Raw genomic sequence first — 13,867 nt, forward strand, 5'->3', positions numbered from 1 at the left:
TCAATTGAATTAATTTAAATAATAATAATAATCATAATAATAATAAAAACAAGTAAAATGGCTTCTCCCACGTTGATGCTGCGTCTTTAATTTTTTTTCTCAATTAATAAAATCCTTGAGGAAATGTTACCAAAGAATGACTGAATAACTAAATGCTGTTCTAGTTTATTTGGTTCTGTTCACATACTAGAGGCTGAGTGTTTGAAATGATTTCCTGCTTTCCATGAAAATAAAAGCATCTTTCTTGCTGCAATCATCGATCTATTTCCCTGGAACATGAAAGACTTACAAAGACACACTGACTCTTTGAATCCACATGGAAATGACTTTATTCCACACACAGCGCGCTCCGGCAGCCAAGGCCACACGTGTCCCCGTTTCCCTCTCCTCTCCTCTCTCTGACAGCAGTAGTCCTCTGTGGTTGAACAACTCAAGCTCATCCTCTTCCTGTGTGAACGGCTGGCTGACTGCCTGACGCACGTGCGTCAGGCAGACACACACACACACACGCACATATACGCCTCCATTCGCCCGACTACTGACTTGTGGCTTGCTGCACTCTTTAACGCTCCCTCGCTCCACACAGGATCACAGCCGCCTAACGGACTGCTCTTCTTCTCCATTCATCCCATTGTCCCCTCCTTGTCCTCTGCTTTACGCCCACTGGAGACAGGGTTGGGCTCAATTATAATTCTGTATAATTGCGTAATTGATAGAAAGCGTCTGTTCGTACGGTTGCCATGGGTTTAGGGTTTGGTTTAGGGTTAGGTTATAACCCTATATCACAACGATTTTCAGGGTTAGGGTTAGGTTTACGGTAAGGTTTAGTCACGTGACCTAAACTGGCCAATGAGGGATGCTGCGTACAGATAGAATGTTGATATATTGATACAGCAACCATACGGGTATCCACTGCCTAAATGATAATTAATAAAAAATATGGCATAATTCTAATTGTAATTTAAAACTGTTGCTGTCGTAATCGTAATTGAGTTCAAATAATTGACTTTGTAATTGTAATTGTCATGAAAATTCTATAAAAATTGTCAATCATAATTTAACACTAAACTGGGGAACCATGTTACAGTTCTATGGACAGTTCTACACATATGTAGTCAACAGTTATTAAAATATGTTTCATGTTAAGCTTTCCCACATTTTACCATTTAAATAAATTAAAAAAAAAAACTCAAATCCAGGGGTAAACTGACCCAAAAATGCCCTGACGCCCACACCAAAAGATTAAAACCTATTTTTTCATTGATTATGAAGCCTAACAAGGTAACCAATAGATAGGAAAAAAATGTCATGATAGATATTTGTTTTTAGTGTATTTTACAGATGATTCAGGACCTGTTATAGGAGATGCTAACAGAAAGCTAACAGGAAGGTTAATAATAATAATAATAATCAGATTTATATAGATTTATATAGCGCTTTTTTTAAGGAGACTCAAAGCGCATACAGAAACCAATTATTCATTCACACCAGTCACTCACGTCAGTCACACTGGTGGTGGGAAGCTACAATGTAGCCACAGTTGCCCTGGGGCCTACTGACAGCCCCTCTGACCTCACCAACATTCATTTACAATTCGTACCCATTCATACAAGGCAATGTAGGTAAAGTGCCTTGACAATGAGCCGAATAGAGCGGGATTTGAACCCCCAACTTTTTCGGTTATTGGACGAAACACTACCACTGAGCCATGGTCACCCTAACTTTTATTAGGTTATTTATTTCAGGCTCAGTAATTGTGATTAATGGTAATTGAACTTTAGTAATTGAGAATGTAATTGTAATTGAGTTTGTGAGGATAAGAATGATTGTAATTTAATTGTAATTGGAAAAAAGGCTGGTCACTGTAATCGGAATTGAATTGTAATTGAACATGAGTAATTAAAAACGTATTTGTCACCCTGGCTGGAGGAATATAAAATTTCTCGGTCTTCTCTGCCTTTTTTCCCCCTGTCTTTGTTACATTATTTTCTTTCCTCTCTCCTATTCCCTTGGCTCTGGTTTTATCTGCTCCATCCCGATCTCCTCTCCCCATGATTCATTTATCCTGTATTGTATGTGTGCCTGTGTACAGTAGCCAGCGCTGACGTAAGAACAGATTGAGTAGAAAACAAAAGGACTGGCTCAGGATTGAGAGTTTCTAGTAGCGCCTGGCTGCCTTAGTTCTCCCCGGTTGGAAATGTTAGCGTTTGCTAATAATGTGGCTGAACCCCAACGTTTGTTGCTGTGTGGGTTTTTCTCTGCCCTTCATTCCTGTCAACCCACCGTCATCACTATAGCTCCGTATTTGGCTTATCTTTTAGAATATGACTTATGCTAATGAACAGTCTGCACAGCTCTGGCTCTCTGAATGAACACGTTGGACTGTGCAATGATGATGCTCTGAGGCTGAAAGCACCAAAGCCAGAGGAAAAGCTGGGCTACCAGGAGCATGGTGTCTGCAGAGGATGAAAAAAGGGGGGATAGCGGGAGTGCAAGAGTCTGGAAATTCAATTATAACTGTGCCGTGGCAGTAATTCCAATGGTACTAATGGGATGGCAGCGCATGAGAAGAGACTGACAGCAATAAATAAAGAATGAAAAGGACAAAGAGGCAGAGAATAGATGGAAGTGGAGCAATAAGTTCGATCAAAGAGCAAAGCACACACGCACGGTTGCTTGGAGCCATGACAGAGTATTATTTGACTAATATTTTCAGATGTTAGCACCTTCCTGCTTTCCACGCCCATTACAAAAAACACAACCACAAAATCTCTGTCACTTGTCTCGTGTTGTTTCAGATAAGATTTTGATGAAACTTTACTTGAAGTTTTATACATAAAGGCTGACATTACGCTGTCATTATTATGGCACGACACTTGTCATTCGCATGAATAAGATGTCATGGAGTGTCCTTCATTACCCCAGCCCCACAAGATCCCTCCACTTAACCCAAAAAATGCCAACATAGCTCCAAAGGTGTCATAATTTAACACTTAATGATACCTTATTCTTGCTAATGACAAATAATGACATCGTTATGTGTTGCCAGAGTATCCTTAGTGTGAAAGAAGTTCAGTGTTTTACGTTTCCTCGACCAACGCTTGAATTAAAAACTGAGATTCGAGTTTTCTGTCATTGCTACTCCAGCAGTGACACCAAGGGCTTATTAATGCAAAATATACAAGAAAAAGCTCAAAACTACAAGTAGAAGTGTGAAACTACTGATCACAGCTGAAGGCATTTTTAAAAACTAAAGGCAGGCTGCTACTACGATGAGCAGAGTAAACCGATCGACATGCAGTTATTTCTCAGCTGTCTTTTACGGAGGTGTGTCTTGGAAGTGGGGGAGGGGTGCAAGTTTCTTACAAAAGTATTTAAAAAAAGAAAATTTGAAGCTAAATCTGCGGAGGCTGGTGCTGTGGGCTGAACTAAGGAAGAGAACATAGGAGGAAGGAGGGGCCTCGTCCCCAAGGCGGAGGCTCGTCCCCTCGAGCAAGACAGCAGGAAAATGGCTGCTAGCAGGAGATTTAAAGAGTTTTACAGGAGGGAATGACACACTAACATGATATAGAGCTTGAAAAAGTGATTTTTACATGATGCCCCCCCTTTAAAGATTCCACATGCACTAATTGAAAGGAGGAAGCAGTTTCACCCTGAGCTAATTCCAAACCTTTAAAAATAGTTTAAATGATCATGTATATTTGACGAACTGCATGGTTTGTATTCATTCCCTTTCATCAAATCTAAAAAATGCAGTAGAACATCTTGTACATAACAATTCACTAATTTACTGCTTGAAAAAACAAAAAAAAACATGACATTTTGAAGTATTGCTACGCCAATCATTTAAGTTCTGCTGAAACACTGAAAACAAAAGACAAAAATGCAGCGTTGTAAGAACATAAGAATGTAATTACTAATGAAACCATCTACACCAATTATTATAAAAGTCAGTGGCACTCAGCTGTTGATGCAAAAATATATCATTTAAAATAAAAGCCAAGAATTCACATTGAGATTTTTTTGCTCTGAAGCAAAGATTATTTTAGTTCAGGGGCCATATACTGTATGACCCAAGTGTTAGCACTTCTACAATATCCAAGCAATCTTGACTTAAACATGGTTGGATTTTGTCAGAAAATTTCAATCTCGGCAGAAAAATAAATAAATGAATGTAATTTGCTATCATTTTGTTAGTTTTTTAGGAGAAATCGCAGTGTTTTAGAAATCCTTTTTGGGATTCAAAAAGACTGCAATCATATATTTATAGACAGAAAAGCTGCAAACCCCTGCAACTACTGTGATAATTTGCTAAATGTGGCCACGTCACAGTATTTTTTAAATAATTTGTATAATTTGTTTTTACTGTTAAATTATCCAGACACATGTGGACGGAGCCTTGCTGTCTTTAACCACTCAATATTCTATGAGCTGTGTTCAGACGCCAGTTTCCACCTCTTGTCCCTGAACACACCACCTCATTGGCAACGCCGTGACCTCATTATTGCAGAATTGAGCAAATCTATGAAGGCCAGGACGTTTTTAATGACGAATGATGCAAATGATGATGCTGCAGAGTCTGCTTGGTGTGGATGGCATCGAACGACCAGCAGGAACAAAAGTTTCCTCATTCACATCATTTTCCACATAAGACCTGAGAACGTAAACACACTTGGTTTATGTTTTGTACACAACAGTTGGACTCGCGCACAATGACTCACGTGCACAGTAACAGGCTCATTTAGCAGAACCCCAATCTTGTCTAGACTTGTGTTTCTCACCTCCTCCACTTCTTCTGTAGTATCACACAGGCATCCATGTTGGTGTGTAAGAGCCTTCTGTGGTGCTCATATTTACATAAAGCCTTCAGTCAAATGTTTTTAGGAGTCTTCCTCTGTTGTTCAGGGGTGGACTGGCCATCTGGCATACCGGGCATCGTCCCGGTGGGCTGTTGACCTGTAGTGGGCCGGTCCGGTCCGCTACGTGTTTTTTTTTTTTTTTTTTTTTTTGATGAGCGAGTGGAATATTAACAGGTGGCAAAAAATGGTCCAAAAGTGACTAAAATGGCCAGAATTTGAGCAAATAAAGAGCAACCATGTGGTATGTTAATGGCTAAATGTAGCTTAAATGTGCAAAATGTGGCAAGCAATAGTGAAAAAGGGCTAAAATGTGACAAACAATGGTGAAAAAGAACTAAAATGTGAAACAAAAAGAGGCAAAATCTATATGTAAAAAGAAACAATTGGTATTTATTGGGTAAAAAATGCATAAAAGTGTCAAAAAGAACTTGAAAAAATAGTAAATAAGGATATTAATTGGCAAAATGTAGCTAAGGTCTGAAAAAAGTTTTGAAAAGGGGCAAAAATGGGACAAAGGAAAGTGCAAAATGGCCAAAGGAATTAGGTTAAAAGGGGTTACAAAGTTCCCCCTTTTAAGGTTTGCTTGGGGAATAACTTCCTTCTGCCACTACCCCAGTCCACCCCTGCTGTAGTATTTTACATTTACTCTATAAAATATTGTTTTGTTTGCTGTAATAGAACAAATTAATTAACAAGATTGATGAGATTAAGGCAGTAGCTTCCACTTCTCTGGTTTTTTCCATTCTCCACCTGCATGTACAAACTCATTAAAATGAGTCATAAAGGCAACTAATGAACATCGTGGCCGCTATCATTACGAGCCCTTTGGTGTCCCCCGCCTTCCTCCTTCTGTCAGTGAGAGAATAGGAGAGGCAGCTAAATTAATGTTTGCGTCAATGATGTTAGGAAACGGCTGTCCTTTAAGTGGAGCTGTTCTCCTGTGCGTGTCGAGCCCAGTAAATTGCAGTTCAGGCCAATATTCTGTTACATAACCACTGACAGTTTGTCTGTTCCTCTTTCTGTGTGTGTGTGTGTGTGTTCCTGTCGTTTTCAGGATGACGACTCCATGTTCTTTCAGTTCGGACCCTCCATCGAGCAGCAGGCGTCGGTCATCCTCAACATTATGGAGGAATATGACTGGTACATCTTCTCCATTGTCACGACCTACTACCCTGGTTACCAGGACTTTGTCACCAAGGTAACAGCTCGCAGATGAAAAAATAACATGCATGAAAAAGGAAACCATCAAATGTAGTTTTATTCATATGATGTGATTACAACAAATTACTAAAGGTTAAGAATAGTTTAATCCAATCATTACTATGTTGGATATTGTGAAATATCATTAATTAGAATTTAACTTTAAACAAATAGTTGGTAAATTTGATTCAAATGCAATATAAAAAAATATACAGTTACCAAAGAGATGAAAATCAAATCCAATTTAAAGCTGCTAAAGATATATATACACTACCGGTCAAAAGTTTTCTAGTTATTTATTGCAATTCAAGTCGTGCAAGTCCAATGAATAGCTTGAAAGGGTACAAAGATAAGTACAGAACAGCCAGAGGTTAAAAAACTGAAAATTAATGTACATTTCAGAAATATACAAATAGACCTTTTTCAGGGAACATGAAGTGGGTTAACAATTCAAAGATGTTTTGCAGCAATGAAGGTTGAATCAGCCTTGAAAGCTGGTGCTACTAATTCCTACAGGTGTTCACACTGTTGTTGGTTCCTTCCAACCCCCTCTGTCTGCATAAAAGCAGTGTTGGAACACACTGTGGTACCAGATCCTCATGAGCATCAGGTGAACAGTATTGTTCATGGATTTCATCATTTCTTTTTCAACTCAAATTGCTTATTTGTTCTATGCTTTCATTTCAGAGTGCAGTGACACAATAAACTGAATAATTTTCAGTAAAAAACTGGAAAAAGTGTGGTGTTCTAAAACTTTTGACCGTTAGTGTGTGTGTGTGTATATATATATATATATATATATATATATATAATATAGTGTAGACCTCCTTGATCATTAAATGAAAGATCATTTGCTCAAAAAAGATGGAAAAGGTTGAAATTGCCAATCAAAATTTTATTTTTTTCCCCCCTTGTTTATTTTCAGAAGAGTTTCAAGCATTGCTTTGTGGGATGCGTAGTCCTGTAGACCAGCGTTTCTCAAACGGGGGTACGCAGTGCCACTACAGGGGGTACTTGAGAAGAGAAAATGAAAAATTACGTACGAAAACATAAAAAATATGAGATTTTATCATGTTTATTTTCAGTTAAAAATGATAATCGTAACATTGATGATGAAAATGATCTTTTAATTAGAACATGAACTGAAAGTGAAAGTTTCAGTCTTGGTCCCACATCAGGAAAGAAATGACCGTAAATGTTAAAAACTATATAAATGAATCTATTCAGGAAACACTATATAGTTTCATTCCACTTATTTACAGTGAGAGTCTTTAAAATGTATGTTAACACTTAAAACACATTAATTCCTTATGCTCTATAGTGGTTTTTTCATAGTATTCTAAGCAAAATGTTGTAGTCGGGTAAAGGGGGTACTAGGATTAGAGAAATGGTGAATGGACTTCATTTATATAGAGCTTTAGTCCTATACTGAAGTAGTCTCAAAGCGCTTTACATATCAGCTCATTCACACTCACATCCACACACCACTGGGAGCCACTTAGTGTTCACTGTCTTGCCCAAGGACACTTTGACACATAGGTATAGACTGGGATTGAACCCCCAACCTCTTGATCAGAAGATGACCCTTGTACCACCTGATCCTCCGTCGTCCTAAAAGGGGGTACTTGAGCCAAAAGAGTTTGAGAACCACTGCTAGAAGTGTTTTTACCTCATTCTTACTGTGATTTCTTGTGCTAGCCCCCCAAAGTGTTGCCAGAGTGACTTCCCAACACATTTCTGGTGTTTTCCTGGTTTTTTGGCGGTTTACACAGAAAGATCCAAATCTGGCCGAAATCAAATGTCTTGTCAAGTGAGGGGATGTACCAGGAACCAACGAGAACAAAAATTCTGTTAGGTGAATCACTATCTTCCTTTTCTGGAGAAGAATGAAACAAAGTAAAAACACTTCCATGTGGGACTCCACATCCCACAATGCAATGTATAAAACTTTTCCAACAATGTTAATAATGGAGATGCAAACAAAGTTTCAAGCTGCAATTTAACCCTTTGACATCTTTTTTTCATGCAAATGATCTTCGATTTATTAAATCTTTTATGCCTACACTGTCTTTATCTGATAAATTTAATCTCCAGCAGATTTAAGGAAAACTTTTATTTGATTAAATTGATAACTAACATTTCCTGCTTTTCCACTTATCACCAATCAGATCCGCAACACCATTGAGAACAGCTTTGTAGGTTGGGAAATGGAGGAAGTTCTGCTACTCGACATGTCGGTGGACGACGGCGATTCCAAGATCCAAAACCAGCTGAAGAAGCTCCAGAGCCCCGTCATTCTTTTATACTGCACAAAGGAAGAGGCCAACACCATCTTCGAAGTGGCCCACTCGGTTGGCATCACCGGCTACGGCTACACGTGGATCGTGCCCTCGCTGGTAGCCGGAGACACTGACGTGGTACCTGCTGAGTTCCCCACAGGTATGCAATGACTCACAACCAGGAGAACTATTTATATCTTACATAATGTTGTTGTGAAAGGATGTTTTCTGCCTCTAATTCAAAGCTTTATTTGGAAGAACAATTAGATGAAACTCAGTGTTTTGTGTCCTAAGGCAACCTCTTAAAAACCCACAAACTTTATCCTTTATCTTTGAGTTTTAGCACACAGATCTGAACCTTTAAGTTCTCTCTCTGATTTCCTGTCAGAATGTATAATATATATTTGTGCTGCAAGGATGGCAAAGTTCCTGCAGTAGTTAAACGTCCTCAAAGCTCTGACCAGGCCAAACCATGCCTGAATTATACATGTTATCGGAGCATTTGGTGTCCTTTATTTATTTATTTAGCCCAGTTTACCTTATAGAGTTAATTTAAGGCCACCATTTTTTCTAATGTCAGCCTTGAATTTATCACAAAGGACCCAAATTTTTTCCATGTTCAGGTAATGCTGATGCTTTTACTTGAGGGAGCACCATGTTAGCACATCACATGGAGCTTCACTGTATTTACTGTCGCAATTTGTGTGTCCACGTACTTGTGTATTCTCTTATTATGTGTATTTTAATAGTTATTTTGTGTGTTTTTGTTGTTTGTATGACTGTTTTTGCTGTCATTTAGTAGATTATTCATCCATTTTGTGGGGTTTTGTTGTTGTATCGTGATTTTTTTGTGTCATTTTGGACATTTTTCTCTGATTTTCTTGTGTTTTTGTTGTTGATTTGTTTTTTTCTGGTCTTATTTTGTATCTTTATCGCCCATTATGTGTGATTATGTTGTCATTTTGTGTATTTGAAGCTATTTTGTAGTCATCTGGTGTATTTTTGTGGTTAACTTTTGGGGCTGACAGGTGCCCATGTCTGGTTTAGACTATAACATCCTCATCTCACATGGCTCTTAGATTTGTCGCCCATACTGAATACAATGTGACCTTTCCTGTTAAGAAACCAAGTAGCGTCTCTCCCACGCTGCCCTCCCACAACACCACTGGAAGCCATTCCAACCTTTGAAGGTCAAATACAGAGTCAAAGTGACAACCACATTGGGTCGCATTAACCACTCAAACGTGTTCACGGAGACCTCCTCATGAATCTGGACTTTCATAACTTGGTTGGACACATATCCACAGAAATGCCATCTCCCAGTGGGACCGAGGCCTTCAGCTGTGAGTGTCACTTGTGTCCTCATGGCAACTGAGTGACTGAATTTGTAGAAAAGTTCTGTTTTGCTCCAGTGGGGAATGAGCAGGTAGTTATTTAAGGCTGGACCTAAACTCCTGATCTAATCATTTGCAGCTCTTTGGCTTTTTGCACCATTGGATGTCCTTTGTGCTTTCTGGTGGTAATCTGCAAATGGAAAGTTAAAGTGGTGTTGCAGTTTGAGGTCTGCATCTCCAATTTTTTACCTTACCTTAAAACTTTCCTTTTATTTTGTGGGCATCTGTGTGTGATTCTGGCTGTATTTCATTTGTTTTTGTCAAACTTTTGTGTGTGAAATAAACAATTAGGGCAGGGTTGATTTATTTTTGCATTTAAAAATAAGGTGTGTGTTAGGGCTGTATATATATATATATATATATATATATACAGTATATAATAGCTGGTTTTGCTTTGGAATACTTGTTTTAGGAGTAGCTATCTTCGCTACTTCTCAGAACAGCATGAAAAGCACAGTTTGATGGATTTCTGAGTGTGTTCTTACGCAGACCTTCCCCTAAACAAGCCACACTACAGAACTCACTCACACATGCTGTCCCTTATAGGAGAAAAAGCCAAAAGTGGTACATATTGTGCAACTGTTTGTTTGTAAATGTGCCTGTGTGGCATTTTGCATCAGCAAATTTAACCCTGAATTGTCTCTCTGGTCAGACTTCATTTGAAATTAAATGATCAAGATTTATATCATATATCGTCATTTTGAGATATTTTGCTGGTGAGTGTTTACTCCTTGGTTACAGTGAACCAAACTGTTCACAAATGAAAGTTCCACTCTATGAAGATGAATCTATCCCCACCGTCAGTGATATGATGTATACAGCGAGCGACTTCCATTTTGATGAATGTTTAGATGGAGATAATGGAGTCGAGCCTGTGTACTGCCTGGATGATTACAAAGTGGAGCTGATGGAGAGACTGTTATGATGGACTCACACAAATGTCTTGCAGTTAACACTTAAATATCATGGCATGAATCATGAGGAGTGAAATGTCATTCCCTCTATTGGTGTGAACCAATATGCATTATACACAAAGTAGCGCTGCGTTTCAACAACACATTTTGTGTTGAATTAAGTAGATTATTTTGATTGTGGTTACAGTAATCATGATTTATTAATAATAAAACAGAAGCAAACTAACTTTAGGCAAGGCAATGCAGATGTATTTGTACAGTATATTTCATAGACAAGGCAATTCACTGTGCTTTACATGATATGCATTGGAAAACATTTAACAGTTAAAATCAACAGTAAAAATAATAAATCAACATTATTACACTAATTTTTTATATTTTTAACAATATCAAAAATTTAAAAAAAATCTATTTCAAATATGGGCAGTGGGCCTCAAATTGGACGCCTGTTCACATGTGCACGTCACAAACATTTTATGCGAACACATGAAATTCATTGAGTATATATTTCTGTTTCTTTAGAGGCTCCGAACAAACACAATATATACAGACTTTAAACCTTTTGGTTTGTGTTGTTTTACAGCACCAATATCTCTTTAGTCAAGTGTTGAGTTCAGGTTTCCACTCATTGACAAACTCAGTAACTACAGAGACTATCCATTTTATTACCTGTTCATGTGCAACTTCCTGTATGATAATAAGATAAAAAGATCAAATACATTTAATAAACACAGAACTAAGAAGCCCTGAACAGATCACTAGTCTATCACGGTGCGCTCACTCCCACTGTCAGTTTATAGACTGGAAATAAGATAATGTGTATGTTTTATTGACCTTAGTGAGAAAAAGCGACTTTGTGCAAGAGGCAACATCCTCCCCAATGAGCAACCAAGGTCAATGTACTGGTTGTGATTTGATATACAGTATCAGATGATTATTACAGCTCTAATCCAACAAAGAAATAAAACTTTGGGTAAAACTACTAAAGATTTCTTTAAGTGTCTCTCTGGGGATCCAGTTCTCCACCCTTTCCCCCTTATTTCCATCCACCTCTTTTTTTTTTTTTTTTTAAATGGCTAACATTTGGTTACGCCTTTGTTTTTTGTCTCACCATCTGGTATAACATTTGCTAGTGAAAGCGCAAACGTTTTGTTGCGTTTTGGCGGTGCATTTCCACAGCAACAGCATTTTGGTGCTTGAAAACGAAACTTTTTAAAAACGGGCTCCAGAGTGGTCGTTTTTTAAACTGCTACCCCCTCCGCATGTGCACTGAGGCTACAGAGCCTCAGATGTTAGCTTGAAACAGACCCACAGATAGACACAACCTGGCCCGTCGCTGTCAGAATGCGACCCGAACCTGAATAAAGCTGATCTCTCTTTAAGGCTGAACTAGGTCCAAAATTCATCCCTGGTATTTTCTGTCCAGACCTGCCCACTACATTATCAGTGACACCATGTAGAAGCTTGTAAGTCAGTGATTCCCAACATGTAGGAGGAAACTTTTGAACCCCTTTTTACCTATTTCCATTGGCCCTTTAGCTACTTCTTTTGTCCAATTTTTACCCTTTTTCAAAAAGTTCTGACACTTTTTTCAGACTTAAGCTTCCTTTTGCCAATAAATATACATTTTTTTTTCTATTTTTGCAAGTTCTTTTTGACACTTCTTGTCCTTTCTTTAATTTTTTTGGCTACTTTTCATCCAAATAAGCTAACGTTTGCCCAATAAATATCACTTGTTTCCTTTTTCCTTACTTTTTCCCACTCTTTTTGTCACACTTTGGTATATAAGCTTTGCTATTACATACCACCTATTCTTCTTTTTTTGTCCATTTTTTGACCACTCTTGACTGCTTTTGTCTCATTTAAGTCAGTTTTCACTTTTTTTGCCACGTTTTTGCCACTTTTGGACCATTTTTGCCTCCACTCCAAAAAAAAAAAAAAACGCATCGGACCGAACCGGCCCACTTCGGGTAGATGGCTCACCGGGATGATACCGGGGTATGCCTAATGGCCAGTCCACCCCTGGCCTAAACCCATTGCTGCCCACACTATTCACATCCGTGCCTGGTGCGCACATGAAGGCACGTTTCTTTGATAACTCAGCTTTATTTAATAGCCACTCTTTCTGCTGTAAACATGAAAAGAATTTTAATGTATTCTACACGCTACGTAGCAGTTTACTGCTGCGAAACACACAACTCAGCAACCTGCTTCTACATATGTGACACACAGCACGACGAGTCAAGAACCAGTGATTTATGCATTTTATAACATCATTTATTCATGTACCAGAGGACAGCCTCCGTTCATCTCCTCAGCAAACATTTGATTATGATTACGTTGACCAGAATTTTTTAAAATTACAATTAAATGACGATTATTTTCCTTCCCCTGAAAATCAATTACAATTATGCTCTCAATTATCTAAATGTATCTTTGTTGGCCGCACATATATGTTGTAGACAATGTGAGTGCTTTGTCATATGTGTAAGCCATAGCGTTTTTATTGAATTTTCATGCCAATTACAATTACAAAGTCAATTATCTAAACTCAATCATGATTCAATTACGATTACAACATCAACACATTTTTTCAAGTGAAATTCCAATTATAATTACACCGTAATTGTAATTAATGATCAATTATGTGATTACAATTATAATGACCCCAACCCTGCTTCACATGGTTCATTGCAAAATAATTCCTCCATCTATTGGCCAGGTATGCAAACTAAATAATAATAATAATGCGTCAGTTTTATATAGCGCTTTTTTGGACACTCAGTCACTTTACAGAATTAAGGGATTATTCTTTCACTCCACACTTAGTGGTGGCAAGCTACTATTGTAGCCACAGCTGCCCTGGGGCAGACTGACGGAAGCAAGGCTGCCAAAGTGCGCCATCGGCTCCTCCGCACCACCACTAACACTCACACACTACATTCATACTAGGCAATGTAGGTGAAGTGCCTTGCCCAGGGACACAATGACAGATACCACTGGGGTGACTGCCACCCCACTGTGGCACCTGGAATTATCAGTGGTTTCCCATCCACCAACTAACCAGGACCAGAACTGCTTAGCTTCCGAGATCTAACGGGATCGGGTAACGTTGTCGTGTAAACAGGTCCTCCGTGTGCAGCGACTGCTCCGTACAACTCTCTCCTCTCTGGAGTTTTTTTTTGTTTCAGTCGTTTCTGTGCCCTCCTGTCTGCTGCTGT

At 38.6% G+C, this 13,867-nt stretch overlaps 1 protein-coding gene across 7 annotated transcripts in view; it reads left to right on the forward strand.

Annotated features, from left to right (window-relative positions):
• Positions 1-13,867, forward strand: part of grin2ba (glutamate receptor, ionotropic, N-methyl D-aspartate 2B, genome duplicate a) — a 180,908-nt gene that overhangs the window by 101,539 nt on the left and 65,502 nt on the right. For all 7 annotated transcript variants that reach the window (XM_028455112.1, XM_028455109.1, XM_028455111.1 and 4 more), the window contains 2 exons: positions 5,914-6,057; positions 8,228-8,498. In XM_028455112.1, the coding sequence (XP_028310913.1) occupies positions 5,914-6,057; positions 8,228-8,498 (415 nt within the window). The remainder of the gene's footprint in view (positions 1-5,913; positions 6,058-8,227; positions 8,499-13,867) is intronic.

The sequence above is a fragment of the Gouania willdenowi genome, chromosome 8 (assembly GCF_900634775.1).
Source record: "Gouania willdenowi chromosome 8, fGouWil2.1, whole genome shotgun sequence".
In the NCBI taxonomy this organism is placed as follows: Eukaryota; Metazoa; Chordata; class Actinopteri; order Blenniiformes; family Gobiesocidae; genus Gouania; species Gouania willdenowi.